General features: G+C 44.8%; 1 protein-coding gene across 1 annotated transcript in view; it reads left to right on the forward strand.

The window, feature by feature from the left end:
- The first annotated feature begins 15,069 nt into the window (after positions 1-15,069).
- Positions 15,070-22,375, forward strand: part of LOC136706666 (mucin-2-like) — a 45,701-nt gene continuing 38,395 nt past the window's right edge. Inside the window, exons 1-4 of the mRNA XM_066680261.1 lie at positions 15,070-15,790; positions 17,891-18,298; positions 18,587-18,936; positions 21,253-21,556. Of these exons, the coding sequence (XP_066536358.1) occupies positions 15,070-15,790; positions 17,891-18,298; positions 18,587-18,936; positions 21,253-21,556 (1,783 nt within the window). The remainder of the gene's footprint in view (positions 15,791-17,890; positions 18,299-18,586; positions 18,937-21,252; positions 21,557-22,375) is intronic.

Raw genomic sequence — 22,375 nt, forward strand, 5'->3', positions numbered from 1 at the left:
AACACTGCATCTCTAGGTGGTGGTGTAATCAATAAAATACATATGCATGTCTAATTGTAGCGGCCCCTTTCTGTGCAATGTGGTCATATTTGGCACACTACTTCAGAGTAATGACATACACATGTGTACAAAGTTTTGTTTGATTTGGGCCGAGTTTGTTTGAGTTATAGCTGAAAGAGTGCATCGAGCCCTGCCTATGCACATTTATTGAATAACTGCTGCAACAGCATGTCAATATTTCAAACTTTTTTTGATAATTATTTACCTACAGTCTATACAGACTTCAAAAATACCGGTCGTATATTGCTAAGACAAATTTACATTTACATTTATGCATTTTTATGCAAATTTTCACATACCTGACTATTATGGATAAACGATGCATTTGTTGCCAATAGTTGTAATTGCAAAGTTGTAAGACACTACGCAGAGTATTCAGTAAAGCAAATTGCTTGTCGATATGATAATTTTTCACGGAGTTATTCCACATTTTCATGTTGAAAATTTATATTTCGCCCCCCTGTTGGTTATCATTATGAAAATTTTCTTGTGCTTAGGAAGTGCTGCCATAGACATAGCATGCAAGTCTCATGATGATAGGACCATGTTAAGGTCATGAAACAGCTGATGAAATTTGATCGGCTGATGGTGGCCATGTTTTTTGAATATGACATCATCATCATGGAATCTGATTCAAGGACATCACCCACTACATGCATACCAACTGGCATGTCAACTGGTGCTTACAGTTGCACAACCTAGTACTCATATCTTCCAAACTGTATAGGGATCAAGCATGTGAAGTATTGTAACATTCGGGGAAAGTGTTTGCGAGTTATATCTGTATATGTCTGATTTTTGGAACATGAGCTCCACCCCTGTATTTGGGCGGAGTCTGGAAGCCGAGCAGTGATGAAATTCCAACTTTTTTATATATATATATATATATATATATAAATATTGAAGTTCAGGTTCTTAACAAATTAGCTCAAAATCTGAGTAGGCGGAGCTTGCGGGTTCTTGAGGCTTTTTTGTAGGGTCTGACGTGAGGAATCAGGGAAAAAAAGAATTTAGTTTTTATGTCACACAGGGAGATACAGACATATAGCGCCTCCATCAGGCTGATCGGGCTGATTGTTTGTGCCTGAGTAGCAGTAGGGTTTACTTCCAGTTGACCAAACGGCAAGTCTGTAGGACCTATGGTTTGGTTTCGCGTTTCATCAGAGAAAAAGGAGAAGAAGAAGAAACGGAAAAAAGCAATAATGCTCCAGCACTTGCAGTGCTTGGACGCCTAATTATGTTACTGTGTAAAAAGTCATTGTCTGTCCATAAGTATATGCTTCATTGTGTAAAAGCTATAGCCAGCTATAACTTTGTTTTCCCCTTCGTCATGTGCATAAAACCCCTCGGTTTCTGAAGTTCCGTTCTCCTCGTCGCTGTTTTTCAAATGCGCCGCACCAACTTCAGCGCATGTAAACTTTTTCAAGCCATTTTTCCTACGTCGATTGAATAAAACATGGAGTGTAACTGAAGGGATGAGTAAGTCGTTAGTGAGTTCTTGATAGTCCATTGGTCAGTTTCAAACAAAAACACTGATGGACGCATGAATTCACCACTTACAAGAGAGATGCAGATGACGGACAAGTGAATCCACCATTTAGACACGGCCAGCACTTGCGTTATTTTGTTATGACCTCAAACTGCCTAGGGGAAAATAAGGCCAACAGCATCCCAACCACCAGACCAAGTCACAGAATCAATTCACGGGGGAAAAAGGTATTTTTTTTTTTTTTTACCCTTTTGAGATCCCCAAACTGAATAAAACTGATTTTATAATGGCCATTTGCGTCAGCTATTCAGTGATGTTAAAAAATAACTAACAACTCCAGGGGTGAGACAAAAACAAATCCAAAACTACTAAAAATAAACAAGATAAATTAACTCACCTTATTTCAAAAACAATATTACAACAACTACCCTGTCTGCCTACTAAAAAACCAGGAGAAAAGGTATCAAAACAAAACAAAAAAAAACTGAATTATTAACAATTTTGTAAAGGACATATATACAAGTTAAAGCTAACACACAAGTACTCTACACAGACAACAGACTAACAGTAACAGACTTTGTAACTGCGTTTGAGCAACTGCATACACGCAAAACTAAAATCAACAAATGTATTGGAATGCACAAATTTAAAACAACAACAATAATAATAACTTAAAATCACAAATGTGTAAAAAAAAAGATTTGCATTTGTAAATCAAATGTCATGAATGTGTGAATCAGTACCTCTCAAATGGCTTAAAATGTGCAAGAGCAAACATTTTTAAGGTTCCCAGTGTGACAGTGGGAGTTAGTGATGTGTCGGTCACGAACGAACCGGTTCAAAGAGCTGGCTATTGTAAGTGAACGATGAGAGCCGGTTCCCGTCTAAGACCGAGCCATTTTTTCTAAGGCTTATCATTCAACCAATTAGAGAACAACAAGAAAGCTCCAATCCTCCAAGCTGAGACACTTGGTTTTCCTGAATACCAATCTGCCTTCCAAAAAATAGTTGAAGAAAATGTTAAATCAGTTAAATGTTTGTTGACAGTTGTGGTTGTTTTAATCTCTACCGTTGAATGCTGTTGTTTTGCACTTTGCACTATTTATTATTTTTAATATTGAACAATAATATTTTGTCCATATAGTCATGTAAAATGTAGGTAATATTGTCCTGTAAAAGTGGAAATAAGTGGTAAAACAAAGAGCCATTTAGGAGCCGAAAAAGTTGGCTCTTTATGAAGAGCCGAGCCAAAAGAGCCGGCTCCCCAAAAAGAGCCGAAATTCCCATCACTAGTGGGAGTTTTTGAATGAGGTGGAAAAAATCCACACATTCGCATTCTCTGCTGCGTGTGCGGATCTCTTTTTGCAGTTGCAGATTTAAGATCCTGTTTTGACGGCCAATTGATGGACCAATAGGAAAGCATTAGCTGGACCAATCAGATCGTGAGGTTTGTTTAACCAATCAGAACATTGATTTGTTGCTGTCAGCCATAGCGCTTTTTTCCACAAAATGAACTCTGGTTCTTGAATTGGTTCTGTTCCTGATTCTTGGAACCTTGGTTCTTTCCAGTGAACCGCCGCGTTCCTATGGACAGCGGAGAAACGTAACCAAGAGCCGTGGTTCTGACCAACGCGCATGTCATCGCGCCTAACTTCACCAGAGACATAAAAACGGCCCGTGTTCCTGTTTTTTCCTATTATTTATTTATATGAAATGTTGTAAATGACCCTGTCAAGCTCCACTGGGCAATAACGCTGTATTTAAAGCTCTGAGCTCTTGGTTACGTTTCTCAGCTGTTCACAAGGTCAGCAGGACGGTTCTGAACTCAACCACAGCGTCCCCCATTCATGACGTATTCCTGTTCCCCCTCTAAATGTATAGAAACGCTGCGGTTTACTGGAAAGAACCAAGGTTCCAAGAATCAGGAACAGAACCTGTTCAAGAACCGGAGTTCTTTTGGTGGAAAAGCGCTATGGTTGACAGCAATAAATCAGTGTTCTGATTGGTTAAACAAACTTCGCGATCTGATTGGTCCAGCTAAAGCGTTCCTATTGGTCCATCAATTGGCCGTCAAAACACGGTCTTAAATCTGCAACTGCAAAAAAAGATTCGCACACGCAGCAGAGAATGCGAATGTGTGGATTTTTTCCACCGCATTCAAAAACTCCCACTGTCACATTTGGAACCTTAAAAAGGTTTGCTCTTGAACATTTTAAGCCATTTGAGAGGTACTGATTAACACATTCACGACATTTGATTTACAAATGCAAATCTTTTATTTACACATTTGTGATTTTAAGTTATTATTATTGTTGTTGTTGTTTTAAATTTGTGGATTCCAATACATTTGTGGATTTTAGTTTTACGTGTATGCAGTTGCTCAAACGCAGTTACAAAGTCTGTTACATTTGTGAGTATTGTTTTACAAACTCAAAATATTTTTGACCCTTTTTTGACTCCATATGTCTGTGCCATCAGTCCTCCCACTGCCCATACAAACAAGACCACTGGAACAACCTCTCCCTTCTGCCGTCATCTCTCCCCCTTTTATTGTTGGAGCACCACCCACTTCAGCCAATCAGAATACATCAGACTGAGTTCTGGGAAGATGACAGAAAGGGAAAACACACAACAAAAGAGGGCAGGACATAGGAGGGTTGTAACAATATATATAATATATAATATAATATATAATAAGCCAGTCTTAAGCTAATAAGCATTCGGTCGATATATTTTTTGCAAGACAGTTCCCTTTTAACAGTAAACAGTTTACATTAACTGTCTTTTAATTCATTAAATGCTTCCAAGGACTGAGGCACTGGATAGCTTATACAATGCACCAAATATTTGTTTTTCCTTTTTGTCATATTAACAAATATACCACAAAAAAACAATGTTTGTTAATGTCTCTAGAAGTTAGTGCAACAACAAAGAGCACCTCCACAACTGCCCAGGATGAAAGGACAACAACAAAGATCACGGACACAAATCCCAAGGGTGAAAGCACAACAACAAAAATCATGGACACAACTGCCCCGGTTAAAAGCATGATGACAAAGATCACAGAAACAACTACCGCAGGTGAAAGCACAACCACACAATTCACAGACACAAATGTCACAAGTGAAAGCACAACGACACAGAGCACAACAACATGGATAACAGATATAGCTGCCCAAGGTGAAAGTACAATGTCACAGAGCACAAAAACAAATGCACCAGGTGAAAGTACAATGACACAGTTCACTGAATCAACTGGCCCAGGTGAAAGTCCAACTACACAGAAAACAAGCGCAAATGCACCAAGTGAAAGCACAAAAACATGTAGCACGGACACCACTGCCCAAGATGAAAGCACAACAACACAGATTACGGACACAACCACCCCAGGTGAAATTGCAACAAAAAATATAACGGACACAACTACCCCAGGTGAAATTACAACGATGCACAACACAAGTGCCCCAGATAAAAGGACAACAACACAGATTACGGACACAACTACCCCAGGTGAAAGTGCAACAACACAGATTTCGGACACAACTACCCCAGGTGAAGGTACAACGACACCAAGCACAAGCACAAAAGCCCAAGATGAAAGCATAACAATGCAGATCACGGACACAAATACTCCAGGTGAAAGTGCAACAACACAGATTACGGACACAACTACCCCAAGTGGAAGTACAACGACACCAAGAACAAGCACTACTGCCCAAGATGAAAGCACAACAACACAGATCACGAACACAACTACCCAAAGTGAAAGTTCAACATCCCAGATCATGGACATAACTGCCCCAGGTGAAAGCACAACGATACAGAGCACAAGCACAATTGCACCAGGTGAAACCAGAACATCAAATAGCATGGACATAACTGCCCAAGATGAAAGCACAAGTACACATAGCAGAGACAGAACTACCCCAGGTGAAAGTAAAACGACACCAAGCACAAGCACAATTGCACCAGGTGAAAGCACAACAACACAGATCACGGACACAACCACCCCAGGTGAAAGTGCAATGACACATAGCATAGGCACAATTTCCCAAGATGAAAGCACAAGTACACAGAGCACAGACAGAACTACCCCAGGTGAAAGTAAAACGACACAGAGCACAAGCATAATTGACCAAGGTGAAAGCACAAGAACACTGATCACGGACACAACTACCCCAGGTGAAAGTACAACGACACCAAGCACAAGCACAATTGCACCAGGTGAAAAATCAACAACCCATACCATGGACACCACTGCCCAAGATGAAAGCACAACAACAGAGATCACAGACACAACCACCCGAGGTGAAAGTACAATGACACAAAGCACAAGTGCCCCAGATGAAAGCACAACAACAAAAAACATGGAGACAACAACTCCAGGCGAAAGTACAACGATACAGAGCACAAGCACAATTACACAAGGTGAAACCACATCATCAATTAGCACAGACACAACTGCCCAAGATGAAAGCACTACAACACAGATTACGGACACAACTACCCCAGGTGAAAGTACAACAATACAGAGCACAAGCACAATTTCACCAGGTGAAACCTCATCATCAATTAGCACGGACACAACTGCCCAAGATGAAAGCACTACAACACAGACTATGGAAACAACCAACCCAGGTGAAAGTACAACAACACCAAGTACAAGCACAATTGCAGCAGGTGAAACCACAACAACCCATACCATGGACACCACTGCCCAAGATGAAAGCACAACAACAGAGATCACGGACACAACCACCCAAGGTGAAAGTACAATGACACAGAGCACAAGTGCCCCAGATGAAAGCACAACAACAAAGATCACGGACACAACTACCCCAGGTGAAAGTGCAGCAACACAAATTACGGAAACAACTACCCCAGGTGAAAGTACAACGATACAGAGCACAAGCACAATTTCACCAGGTGAAACCACATCATCAATTAGCACGGACACAACTGCCCAAGATGAAAGCACTACAACACAGACTATGGAAACAACCAACCCAGGTGAAAGTACAACAACACCAAGCACAAGCACAATTGCACCAAGTGAAACCACAACCCGTACCACGGACACCACTGCCCAACATGAAAGCACAACAACAGAGATCACGGACACAACAACCCGAGGTGAAAGTACAACGACACAGAGCACAAGTGCCCCAGATGAAAGCACAACAACAAAAATCATGGACACAACAACCTCAGGGGAAAGTACAACGATACAGATTACAAGCACAATTGCACCAGGTGAAACCACAACATCAAATAGCACGGACACAACTGCCCAAGATGAAAGCACTGCAACACAGATTACGGACACAACCACCCGAGGTGAAAGTACATTTTCACAGAGCACAAGTGCCCCAGATGAAAGCACAACAACAAAGATAACGGACACAACTACCCCAGGTGAAAGTGCAGCAACACAGATTACGGAAACCACTGCCCAAAGGGAAAGTACAACGACACCAAGCACAAGCACAATTTCACCAGGTGAAATCACATCATCAATTAGCACGGACACAACTGCCCAAGATGACAGCACTACAACACAGATTATGGACACAACTACCCCAGGGGAAAGTACAACGACACCAAGCACAAGCACAATTGCACCCAGTGAAAGCACAACAACACATACCACGGACACCACTGCCCAACATGAAAGCACAACAGCAGAGATCACGGACACAACCACTCGAGGTGAAAGTACAATGACACAGAGCACAACTGCCCCAGATGAAACCACAACAACAAAAATCACGGACACAACCACCCGAGGTGAAAGTACAACGACACAGAGCACAAGTGCCCCAGATGAAAGCACAACAACAAAAATCACGGAGACAACTACCCCAGGTGAAAGTGCAGCAACACAAATTACGGAAACAACTACCCCAGGTGAAAGTACAACGATACAGAGCACAAGAACAATTTCACCAGGTGAAACCACATCATCAATTAGCACGGACACAACTGCCCAAGATGAAAGCACTACAACACAGATTACGGACACAACTACACCAGGTGAAAGTAAAACGACACCAAGCACAAGCACAATTGCACCAGGTGAAACCACAACAACACACACCACGGACACCACTGCCCAAGATGAAAGCACAACAACAGAGATCACGGACACAACCACCCGAGGTGAAACCACAACGACACAGAGCACAAGTGCCCCAGATGAAAGCACACCAACAAAAATCACGCAGACAACTATCCCAGGGGAAAGTACAACGATACAGAGCACAAGCACAATTGCACCAGGTGAATCCACAACATCAAATAACACAGATACAACTGCCCAAGATGAAAGCACAACGACACAGATCACGGACACAACTACCCCAGGTGAAAGTGCAACAACACAGAGTACGGACACAACTACCCCAGGTAAAAGTACAACGACACCAAGCACAAGCACAATTGCACCAGGTGAAAGCAAAACAACACATACCACGGACACCACTGCCCAAGATGAAAGCACAACAACAGAGATCCCGGAAACAACCACTCGAGGTGAAAATACAATGACACAGAGTACAACTGCCCCAGATGAAACCACAACAACAAAAATCACGGAGACAACTACCCCAGATCAAAGTGCAGCAACACAAATTAAGGAAACAACTACCCCAGGTGAAAGTACAACGATACAGAGCACAAGCACAATTTCACCAGATGAAACCATATCATCAATTAGCACGGACACAACTGCCCAAGATGAAAGCACTACAACACAGATTACGGACACAACTACCCCAGGTGAAAGTACAACGACACCAAGCACAAGCACAATTGCACCAGGTGAAACCACAACAACACATACCACGGACACCACTGCCCAAGATGAAAGCACAACAATAGAGATCACGGACACAACCACTCGAGGTGAAACTACAACGACACAGAGCACAAGTGCCCCAGATGAAAGCACAACAACAAAAATCACGGACACAACTACCTCAGGTGAAAGTGCAGCAACACAGATTACGGAAATCACTACCCCAGGTGAAAGTACAACGATACAGAGCATAAGCACAATTTCACCAGGTGAAACCACATCATCAATTAGCACGGACACAACTGCCCAAGATGAAAGCACTACAACACAGATTACAGACACAACTACCCCAGGTGAAAGTACAACGACACCAAGCACAAGCACAATTGCACCAGGTGAAAGCACAACAACACATACTACGGACACCACTGCCCAAGATGAAAGCACAACAACAGAGATCACGGACACAACCACTCAAGGTGAAAGAACAACGACACAGAGCACAAGTGCCCCAGATGAAAGCACAACAACAAAAACCACAGAGTCAGCTACCCCAGGTGAAAGTGCAGCACCACAGATTACAGAAACAACTACCCCAGGTGAAAGTACAACGATACAGAGCACAAGCACAATTTCACCAGGTGAAACCACATCATCAATTAGCACGGACACAACTGCCCAAGATGACAGCACTACAACACAGATTATGGACACAACTACCCCAGGGGAAAGTCCAACGACACCAAGCACAAGCACAATTGCACCCGGTGAAAGCACAACAACACATACCACGGACACCACTGCCCAACATGAAAGCACAACAACAGAGATCACGGACACAACCACTCGAGGTGAAAGTACAATGACACAGAGCACAACTGCCCCAGATGAAACCACAACAACAAAAATCACGGACACAACCACCCGAGATGAAAGTACAACGACACAGAGCACAAGTGCCCCAGATGAAAGCACAACAACAAAAATCACGGAGACAACTACCCCAGGTGAAAGTGCAGCAACACAAATTACGGAAACAACTACCCCAGGTGAAAGTACAATGATACAGAGCACAAGCACAATTTCACCAGGTGAAACCACATCATCAATTACCACGGACACAACTGCCCAAGATGAAAGCACTACAACACAGATTACGGACACAACTACACCAGGTGAAAGTAAAACGACACCAAGCACAAGCACAATTGCACCAGGTGAAACCACAACAACACAAACCACGGACACCACTGCCCAAGATGAAAGCACAACAATAGAGATCACGGACACAACCACTCGAGGTGAAACTACAACGACACAGAGCACAAGTGCCCCAGATGAAAGCACAACAACAAAGATCATGGACACAACTACCTCAGGTGAAAGTGCAGCAACACAGATTACGGAAATCACTACCCCAGGTGAAAGTACAACGATACAGAGCATAAGCACAATTTCACCAGGTGAAACCACATCATCAATTAGCACGGACACAACTGCCCAAGATGAAAGCACTACAACACAGATTACAGACACAACTACCCCAGGTGAAAGTACAACGACACCAAGCACAAGCACAATTGCACCAGGTGAAAGCACAACAACACATACTACGGACACCACTGCCCAAGATGAAAGCACAACAACAGATATCACGGACACAACCACTCAAGGTGAAAGTACAACGACACAGAGCACAAGTGCCCCAGATGAAAGCACAACAACAAAAATCACGGAGACAGCTACCCCAGGTGAAAGTGCAGCACCACAGATTACAGAAGCAACTACCCCAGGTGAAAGTACAACGATACAGAGCACAAGCACAATTTCACCAGGTGAAACCACATCATCAATTAGCACGGACACAACTGCCCAAGATGACAGCACTACAACACAGATTATGGACACAACTACCCCAGGGGAAAGTCCAACGACACCAAGCACAAGCACAATTGCACCCGGTGAAAGCACAACAACACATACCACGGACACCACTGCCCAACATGAAAGCACAACAACAGAGATCACGGACACAACCACTCGAGGTGAAAGTACAATGACACAGAGCACAACTGCCCCAGATGAAACCACAACAACAAAAATCATGGACACAACCACCCGAGGTGAAAGTACAACGACACAGAGTACAAGTGCCCCAGATGAAAGCACAACAACAAAAATCACGGAGACAACTACCCCAGGTGAAAGTGCAGCAACACAAATTACGCAAACAACTACCCCAGGTGAAAGTACAACGATACAGAGCACAAGCACAATTTCACCAGGTGAAACCACATCATCAATTAGCACGGACACAACTGCCCAAGATGAAAGCACTACAACACTGATTACGGACACATCTACCCCAGGTGAAAGCACAACGACACCAAGCACAAGCACAATTGCACCAGGTGAAGGCACAACAACATATACCACGGACACCACTGCCCAAGATGAAAGCACAACAATAGAGGTCACGGACACAACCACTCGAGGTGAAAGTACAATGACACAGAGCACAACTGCCCCAGATGAAACCACAACAACAAAAATCACAGACACAACTATCCCAGGTGAAAGTGCAGCAACACAGATTACGGAAACAACTACCACAGGTGAAAGTACAACGATACAGAGCACAAGCACAATTTCACCAGGTGAAACCACATCATCAATTAGCACAGACACAACTGCCCAAGATGAAAGCACTACAACACAGATTACGGACACAACTACCCCAGGTGAAAGTACAACGACACCAAGCACAAGCACAATTGCACCAGGTGAAAGCACAACAACACATGCCACGGACACCACTGCCCAAGATGAAAGCACAACAACACAGATTACGGAAACAACCTCTCGAGGTGAAAGTACAATGACACAGAGGACAACTGCCCCAGATGAAACCACAACAACAAAAATCACGGACACAACTACCCCAGGGGAAAGTACAACGACACCAAGCGCAAGCACAATTGCTCCCGGTGAAAGCACAACAACACATACCACGGACACCACTGCCCAAGATGAAACCACAACAACAGAGATCACGGAAACAACCACTCGAGGTGAAAGTACAATGACACAGAGCACAACTGCCCCAAATGAAACCACAACAACAAAAATCACAGACACAACTACCCCAGGTGAAAGTGCAGCAACACAAATTACGGAAACAACATCCCCAGGTGAAAGTACAACGACACCAAGCACAAGCACAATTTCAACAGGTGAAACCACATCATCAACTAGCACGGACACAACTGCCCAAGATGAAAGCACTACAACACAGATTATGGACACAACTACACCAGGTGAAAGTAAAACGACACCAAGCACAAGCACAATTGCACCAGGTGAAACCACAACAACACATACCACGGACACCACTGCCCAACATGAAAGCACAACAACAGAAATCACGGACACAACCACCCGAGGTGAAACTACAACGACACAGAGCACAAGTGCCCCAGATGAAAGCACAACAACAAGAATCACGCAGACAACTACCCCAGGGGAAAGTACAACGATACAGAGCACAAGCACAATTGCACCAGGTGAAACCACAACATCAAATAACACAGATACAACTGCCCAAGATGAAAGCACAACGACACAGATCATGGACACAACTACCCCAGGTGACAGTGCAACAACACAGAGTACGGACACAACTACCCCAGGTGAAAGTACAACGACACCAAGCACAAGCACAATTGCACCAGGTGAAAGCACAACAACACATACCACGGACACCACTGCCCAAGATGAAAGCACAACAACAGAGATCACGGACACAACCACTCGAGGTGAAAGTACAATGACACAGAGCACAAGTGTCCCAGATGAAAGCACAACAACAAAAATCACAGAGACAACTACCCCAGATGAAAGTGCAGCAACACAAATTACGGAAACAACTACCCCAGGTGAAAGTACAACGACACCAAGCACAAGCACAATTGCACCAGGTGAAAGCACAACAACACGTGCCACGGACACCACTGCCCAAGATGAAAGCACAACAACAGAGATCACAGAAACGACCACTCGAGGTGAAAGTACAATGACACAGAGCACAACTGCCCCAGATGAAACCACAACAACAAACATCACGGACACAACCACCCAAGGTGAAAGTACAACGTCACAGAGCACAAGTGCCCCAGATGAAAGCACAACAACAAAAATCACGGAGACAACTACCCCAGGTGGAAGTGCAGCAACACAAATTACGGAAACAACTACCCCAGGTGAAAGTACAACGATACAGAGCACAAGCACAATTTCACCAGGTGAAACCACATCATCAATTAGCACGGACACAACTGCCCAAGATGAAAGCACTACAACACAGATTACAGACACAACTACCCCAGGTGAAAGTACAACAACACCAAGCACAAGCACAAGCACAATTGCACCAGGTGAAAGCACAACAACACATACCACGGACACCACTGCCCAAGATGAAAGCACAACAACAGAGATCATGGACACAACCACTCAAGGTGAAAGTACAATGACACAGAGCACAAGTGTCCCAGATGAAAGCACAACAACAAAAGTCACGGAGACAGCTAGCCCAGGTGAAAGTGCAGCACCACAGATTACGGAAACAACTACCCCGGGTGAAAGTACAACGATACAGAGCACAAGCACAATTTCACCAGGTGAAAGCACAACAACATATACCACGGACACCACTGCCCAAGATGAAAGCACAACAATACAGGTCACGGACACAACCACTCAAGGTGAAAGTACAATGACACAGAGCACAACTGCCCCAGATGAAACCACAACAACAAAAATCACAGACACAACTACCCCAGGTGAAAGTGCAGCAACACAGATTACGGAAACAACTACCCCAGGTGAAAGTACAATGATACAGAGCACAAGCACAATTTCACCAGGTGAAAGCACAACAACATATACCACGGACACCACTGCCCAAGATGAAAGCACAACAATACAGGTCACGGACACAACCACTCGAGGTGAAAGTACAATGACACAGAGCACAACTGCCCCAGATGAAACCACAACAACAAAAATCACAGACACAACTACCCCAGGTGAAAGTGCAGCAACACAGATTACGGAAACAACTACCCCAGGTGAAAGTACAACGATACAGAGCACAAGCACAATTTCACCAGGTGAAACCACATCATCAATTAGCACAGACACAACTGCCCAAGATGAAAGCACTACAACACAGATTATGGACACAACTACCCCAGGTGAAAGTACAACGACACCAAGCACAAGCACAATTGCACCAGGTGAAAGCACAACAACACATGCCACGGACACCACTGCCCAAGATGAAAGCACAACAACAGAGATCACGGAAACAACCACTCGAGGTGAAAGTACAATGACACAGAGCACAACTGCCCCAGATGAAAGCACAACAACAAAAATCACGGAGACAACTACCCCAGGTGAAAGTGCAGCAACACAAATTACGGAAACAACTGCCCCAGGTGAAAGTACAACGATACAGAGCACAAGCACAATTTCACCAGGTGAAACCACATCATCAATTAGCACGGACACAACTGCCCAAGATGAAAGCACTACAACACAGATTACAGACACAACTACCCCAGGTGAAAGTACAACAACACCAAGCACAAGCACAATTGCACCAGGTGAAAGCACAACAACACATACCACGGACACCACTGCCCAAGATGAAAGCACAACAACAGAGATCATGGACACAACCACTCAAGTTGAAAGTACAATGACACAGAGCACAAGTGTCCCAGATGAAAGCACAACAACAAAAATCATGGAGACAGCTAGCCCAGGTGAAAGTGCAGCACCACAGATTACGGAAACAACTACCCCAGGTGAAAGTACAACGATACAGAGCACAAGCACAATTTCACCAGGTGAAACCACATCATCAATTAGCACGGACACAACTGCCCAAGATGAAAGCACTACAACACAGATTATGGACACAACTACACCAGGTGAAAGTAAAACGACAACAAGCACAAGCACAATTGCACCAGGTGAAACCACAACAACACATACCACGGACACCACTGCCCAACATGAAAGCACAACAACAGAAATCACGGACACAACCACCCAAGGTGAAACTACAACGACACAGAGCACAAGTGCCCCAGATGAAAGCACAACAACAAAAATCACGCAGACAACTACCCCAGGGGAAAGTACAACGATACAGAGCACAAGCACAATTGCACCAGGTGAAACCACAACATCAAATAACACAGATACAACTGCCCAAGATGAAAGCACAACGACACAGATCACGGACACAACTACCCCAGGTGACAGTGCAACAACACAGAGTACGGACACAACTACCCCAGGTGAAAGTACAACGACACCAAGCACAAGCACAATTGCACCAGGTGAAAGCACAACAACACATACCACGGACACCACTGCCCAAGATGAAAGCACAACAACAGAGATCACGGACACAACCACTCGAGGTGAAAGTACAATGACACAGAGTACAACTGCCCCAGATGAAACCACAACAACAAAAATCACGGAGACAACTACCCCAGATGAAAGTGCAGCAACACAAATTACGGAAACAACTACCCCAGGTGAAAGTACAACGATACAGAATACAAGCACAATTTCACCAGGTGAAACCACATCATCAATTAGCACGGACACAACTGCCCAAGATGAAAGCACTACAACACAGATTATGGACACAACTACACCAGGTGAAAGTAAAACAACAACAAGCACAAGCACAATTGCACCAGGTGAAACCACAAAAACACATACCACGGACACCACTGCCCAACATGAAATCACAACAACAGAAATCACGGACACAACCACCCGAGGTGAAACTACAACGACACAGAGCACAAGTGCCCCAGATGAAAGCACAACAACAAAAATCACGCAGACAACTACCCCAGGGGAAAGTACAACGTTACAGAGCACAAGCACAATTGCACCAGGTGAAACCGCAACAACACATACCACGGACACCACTGCCCAACATGAAAGCACAACAACAGAAATCACAGACACAACCACCCGAGGTGAAACTACAACGACACAGAGCACAAGTGCCCCAGATGAAAGCACAACAACAAGAATCACGCAGACAACTACCCCAGGGGAAAGTACAACGATACAGAGCACAAGCACAATTGCACCAGGTGAAACCACAACATCAAATAACACAGATACAACTGCCCAAGATGAAAGCACAACGACACAGATCACGGACACAACTACCCCAGGTGACAGTGCAACAACACAGAGTACAGACACAACTACCCCAGGTGAAAGTACAACGACACCAAGCACAAGCACAATTGCACCAGGTGAAAGCACAACAACACATACCACGGACACCACTGCCCAAGATGAAAGCACAAGAACAGAGATCACGGACACAACCACTCGAGGTGAAAGTACAATGACACAGATTACAACTGCCCCAGATGAAACCACAACAACAAAAATCACGGAGACAACTACCCCAGATGAAAGTGCAGCAACACAAATTACGGAAACAACTACCCCAGGTGAAAGTACAACGATACAGAGCATAAGCACAATTTCAACAGGTGAAACCACATCATCAATTAGCACGGACACAACTGCCCAAGATGAAAGCACTACAACACAGATTACGGACACAACTACCCCAGGTGAAAGTACAACGACACCAAGCACAAGCACAATTGCACCAGGTGAAAGCACAACAACACATACCACGGACACCACTGCCCAAGATGAAAGCACAACAACAGAGATCACGGACACAACCACTCGAGGTGAAAGTACAATGACACAGAGCACAAGTGTCCCAGATGAAAGCACAACAACAAAAATCACAGAGACAACTATCCCAGATGAAAGTGCAGCAACACAAATTACGGAAACAACTACCCCAGGTGAAAGTACAACGACACCAAGCACAAGCACAATTGCACCAGGTGAAAGCACAACAACACATGCCACGGACACCACTGCCCAAGATGAAAGCACAACAACAGAGATCACAGAAACGACCACTCGAGGTGAAAGTACAATGACACAGAGCACAACTGCCCCAGATGAAACCACAACAACAAAAATCACGGAGACAACTACCCCAGATGAAAGTGCAGCAACACAAATTACGGAAACAACTACCCCAGGTGAAAGTACAACGATACAGAATACAAGCACAATTTCACCAGGTGAAACCACATCATCAATTAGCACGGACACAACTGCCCAAGATGAAAGCACTACAACACAGATTATGGACACAACTACACCAGGTGAAAGTAAAACAACAACAAGCACAAGCACAATTGCACCAGGTGAAACCACAAAAACACATACCACGGACACCACTGCCCAACATGAAATCACAACAACAGAAATCACGGACACAACCACCCGAGGTGAAACTACAACGACACAGAGCACAAGTGCCCCAGATGAAAGCACAACAACAAAAATCACGCAGACAACTACCCCAGGGGAAAGTACAACGTTACAGAGCACAAGCACAATTGCACCAGGTGAAACCGCAACAACACATACCACGGACACCACTGCCCAACATGAAAGCACAACAACAGAAATCACAGACACAACCACCCGAGGTGAAACTACAACGACACAGAGCACAAGTGCCCCAGATGAAAGCACAACAACAAGAATCACGCAGACAACTACCCCAGGGGAAAGTACAACGATACAGAGCACAAGCACAATTGCACCAGGTGAAACCACAACATCAAATAACACAGATACAACTGCCCAAGATGAAAGCACAACGACACAGATCACGGACACAACTACCCCAGGTGACAGTGCAACAACACAGAGTACGGACACAACTACCCCAGGTGAAAGTACAACGACACCAAGCACAAGCACAATTGCACCAGGTGAAAGCACAACAACACATACCACGGACACCACTGCCCAAGATGAAAGCACAAGAACAGAGATCACGGACACAACCACTCGAGGTGAAAGTACAATGACACAGATTACAACTGCCCCAGATGAAACCACAACAACAAAAATCACGGAGACAACTACCCCAGATGAAAGTGCAGCAACACAAATTACGGAAACAACTACCCCAGGTGAAAGTACAACGATACAGAGCATAAGCACAATTTCAACAGGTGAAACCACATCATCAATTAGCACGGACACAACTGCCCAAGATGAAAGCACTACAACACAGATTACGGACACAACTACCCCAGGTGAAAGTACAACGACACCAAGCACAAGCACAATTGCACCAGGTGAAAGCACAACAACACATACCACGGACACCACTGCCCAAGATGAAAGCACAACAACAGAGATCACGGACACAACCACTCGAGGTGAAAGTACAATGACACAGAGCACAAGTGTCCCAGATGAAAGCACAACAACAAAAATCACAGAGACAACTATCCCAGATGAAAGTGCAGCAACACAAATTACGGAAACAACTACCCCAGGTGAAAGTACAACGACACCAAGCACAAGCACAATTGCACCAGGTGAAAGCACAACAACACATGCCACGGACACCACTGCCCAAGATGAAAGCACAACAACAGAGATCACAGAAACGACCACTCGAGGTGAAAGTACAATGACACAGAGCACAACTGCCCCAGATGAAACCACAACAACAAAAATCACGGACACGACCACCCAAGGTGAAAGTACAACGACAAAGAGCACAAGTGCCCCAGATGAAGGCACAACAACAAAAATCACGGAGACAACTACCCCAGGTGAAAGTGCAGCAACACAAATTACGGAAACAACTACCCCAGGTGAAAGTACAACGATACAGAGCACAAGCACAATTTCACCAGGTGAAACCCCATCATCAATTAGCACGGACACAACTGCCCAAGATGAAAGCACTACAACACAGATTACAGACACAACTACCCCAGGTGAAAGTACAACGACACCAAGCACAAGCACAATTGCACCAGGTGAAAGCACAACAACACATACCATGGACACCACTGCCCAAGATGAAAGCACAACAACAGAGATCACGGACACAACCACTCAAGGTGAAAGTACAATGACACAGAGCACAAGTGTCCCAGATGAAAGCACACCAACAAAAATCACGGAGACAGCTAGCCCAGGTGAAAGTGCAGCACCACAGATTACGGAAACAACTACCCCAGGTGAAAGTACAACGATACAGAGCACAAGCACAATTTCACCAGGTGAAAGCACAACAACATATACCACGGAAACCACTGCCCAAGATGAAAGCACAACAATACAGGTCACGGACACAACCACTCGAGGTGAAAGTACAATGACACAGAGCACAACTGCCCCAGATGAAACCACAACAACAAAAATCACAGACACAACTACCCCAGGTGAAAGTGCAGCAACACAGATTACGGAAACAACTACCCCAGGTGAAAGTACAACGATACAGAGCACAAGCACAATTTCACCAGGTGAAACCACATCATCAATTAGCACAGACACAACTGCCCAAGATGAAAGCACTACAACACAGATTACGGACACAACTACCCCAGGTGAAAGTACAACGACACCAGGCACAAGCACAATTGCACCAGGTGAAAGCACAACAACACATGCCACGGACACCACTGCCCAAGATGAAAGCACAACAACAGAGATCACGGAAACAACCACTCGAGGTGAAAGTACAATGACACAGAGCACAACTGCCCCAGATGAAACCACAACAACAAAAATCACGGAGACAACTACCCCAGATGAAAGTGCAGCAACACAAATTACGGAAACAACTACCCCAGGTGAAAGTACAACGATACAGAGCACAAGCACAATTTCAGCAGGTGAAACCACATCATCAATTAGCACAGACACAACTGCCCAAGATGAAAGCACTACAACACAGATTATGGACACAACTACACCAGGTGAAAGTAAAACGTCACCAAGCACAAGCACAATTGCACCAGATGAAACCTCAACATCACATACCACGGACACCACTGCCCAACATGAAAGCACAACAACAGAAATCACGGACATAACCACCCGAGGTGAAACTACAACGACACAGAGCACAAGTGCCCCAGATGAAAGCACAACAACAAAAATCACGCAGACAACTACCCCAGGGGAAAGTACAACGATACAGAGCACAAGCACAATTTCACCAGGTGAAACCACAACATCAAATAACACAGATACAACTGCCCAAGATAAAAGCACAACGACACAGATCACGGACACAACTACCCCAGGTGAAAGTACAACGATACAGAGCACAAGCACAATTTCAACAGGTGAAACCACATCATCAATTAGCACGGACACAACTGCCCAAGATGAAAGCACTACAACACAGATTACGGACACAACTACCCCAGGTGAAAGTACAACGACACCAAGCACAAGCACAATTGCACCAGGTGAAAGCACAACAACACATACCACGGACACCACTGCCCAAGATGAAAGCACAACAACAGAGATCACGGACACAACCACTCGAGGTGAAAGTACAATGACACAGAGCACAAGTGTCCCAGATGAAAGCACAACAACAAACATCACAGAGACAACTACCCCAGATGAAAGTGCAGCAACACAAATTACGGAAACAACTACCCCAGGTGAAAGTAAAACGACAACAAGCACAAGCACAATTGCACCAGGTGAAACCACAACAACACATACCACGGACACCACTGCCCAACATGAAAGCACAACAACAGAAATCACGGACACAACCACCCGAGGTGAAACTACAACGACACAGAGCACAAGTGCCCCAGATGAAAGCACAACAACAAAAATCACGCAGACAACTACCCCAGGGGAAAGTACAACGATACAGAGCACAAGCACAATTGCACCAGGTGAAACCACAACATCAAATAACACAGATACAACTGCCCAAGATGAAAGCACAACGACACAGATCACGGACACAACTACCCCAGGTGACAGTGCAACAACACAGAGTACGGACACAACTACCCCAGGTGAAAGTACAACGACACCAAGCACAAGCACAATTGCACCAGGTGAAAGCACAACAACACATACCATGGACACCACTGCCCAAGATGAAAGCACAACAACAGAGATCACGGACACAACCACTCGAGGTGAAAGTACAATGACACAGAGTACAACTGCCCCAGATGAAACCACAACAACAAAAATCACGGAGACAACTACCCCAGATGAAAGTGCAGCAACACAAATTACGGAAACAACTACCCCAGGTGAAAGTACAACGATACAGAGCACAAGCACAATTTCAACAGGTGAAACCACATCATCAACTAGCACGGACACAACTGCCCAAGATGAAAGCACTACAACACAGATTATGGACACAACTACACCAGGTGAAAGTAAAACGACATCAAGCACAAGCACAATTGCACCAGGTGAAACCACAACAACACATACCACGGACACCACTGCCCAAGATGAAAGCACAACAACAGAAATCACGGACACAACCACCCGAGGTGAAACTACAACGACACAGAGCACAAGTGCCCCAGATGAAAGCACAACAACAAGAATCACGCAGACAACTACCCCAGGGGAAAGTACAACGATACAGAGCACAAGCACAATTGCACCAGGTGAAACCACAACATCAAATAACACAGATACAACTGCCCAAGATGAAAGCACAACGACACAGATCACGGACACAACTACCCCAGGTGACAGTGCAACAACACAGAGTACGGACACAACTACCCCAGGTGAAAGTACAACGACACCAAGCACAAGCACAATTGCACCAGGTGAAAGCACAACAACACATACCACGGACACCACTGCCCAAGATGAAAGCACAACAACAGAGATCACGGACACAACCACTCGAGGTGAAAGTACAATGACACAGAGCACAAGTGTCCCAGATGAAAGCACAACAACAAAAATCACAGAGACAACTACCCCAGATGAAAGTGCAGCAACACAAATTACGGAAACAACTACCCCAGGTGAAAGTACAACGACACCAAGCGCAAGCACAATTGCACCAGGTGAAAGCACAACAACACATGCCACGGACACCACTGCCCAAGATGAAAGCACAACAACAGAGATCACAGAAACGACCACTCGAGGTGAAAGTACAATGACACAGAGCACAACTGCCCCAGATGAAACCACAACAACAAAAATCACGGACACAACCACCCAAGGTGAAAGTACAACGACACAGAGCACAAGTGCCCCAGATGAAAGCACAACAACAAAAATCACGGAGACAACTACCCCAGGTGAAAGTGCAGCAACACAAATTACGGAAACAACTACCCCAGGTGAAAGTACAACGATACAGAGCACAAGCACAATTTCACCAGGTGAAACCACATCATCAATTAGCACGGACACAACTGCCCAAGATGAAAGCACTACAACACAGATTACAGACACAACTACCCCAGGTGAAAGTACAACAACACCAAGCACAAGCACAATTGCACCAGGTGAAAGCACAACAACACATACCACAGACACCACTGCCCAAGATGAAAGCACAACAACAGACATCACGGACACAACCACTCAAGGTGAAAGTACAATGACACAGAGCACAAGTGTCCCAGATGAAAGCACAACAACAAAAATCACGGAGACAGCTAGCCCAGGTGAAAGTGCAGCACCACAGATTACGGAAACAACTACCCCAGGTGAAAGTACAACGATACAGAGCACAAGCACAATTTCATCAGGTGAAAGCACAACAACATATACCACGGACACCACTGCCCAAGATGAAAGCACAACAATACAGGTCACGGACACAACCACTCGAGGTGAAAGTACAATGACACAGAGCACAACTGCCCCAGATGAAACCACAACAACAAAAATCACAGACACAACTACCCCAGGTGAAAGTGCAGCAACACAGATTACGGAAACAACTACCCCAGGTGAAAGTACAATGATACAGAGCACAAGCACAATTTCACCAGGTGAAACCACATCATCAATTAGCACAGACACAACTGCCC

The sequence above is a fragment of the Hoplias malabaricus genome, chromosome 9 (assembly GCF_029633855.1).
Source record: "Hoplias malabaricus isolate fHopMal1 chromosome 9, fHopMal1.hap1, whole genome shotgun sequence".
Taxonomy (NCBI): domain Eukaryota; kingdom Metazoa; phylum Chordata; class Actinopteri; order Characiformes; family Erythrinidae; genus Hoplias; species Hoplias malabaricus.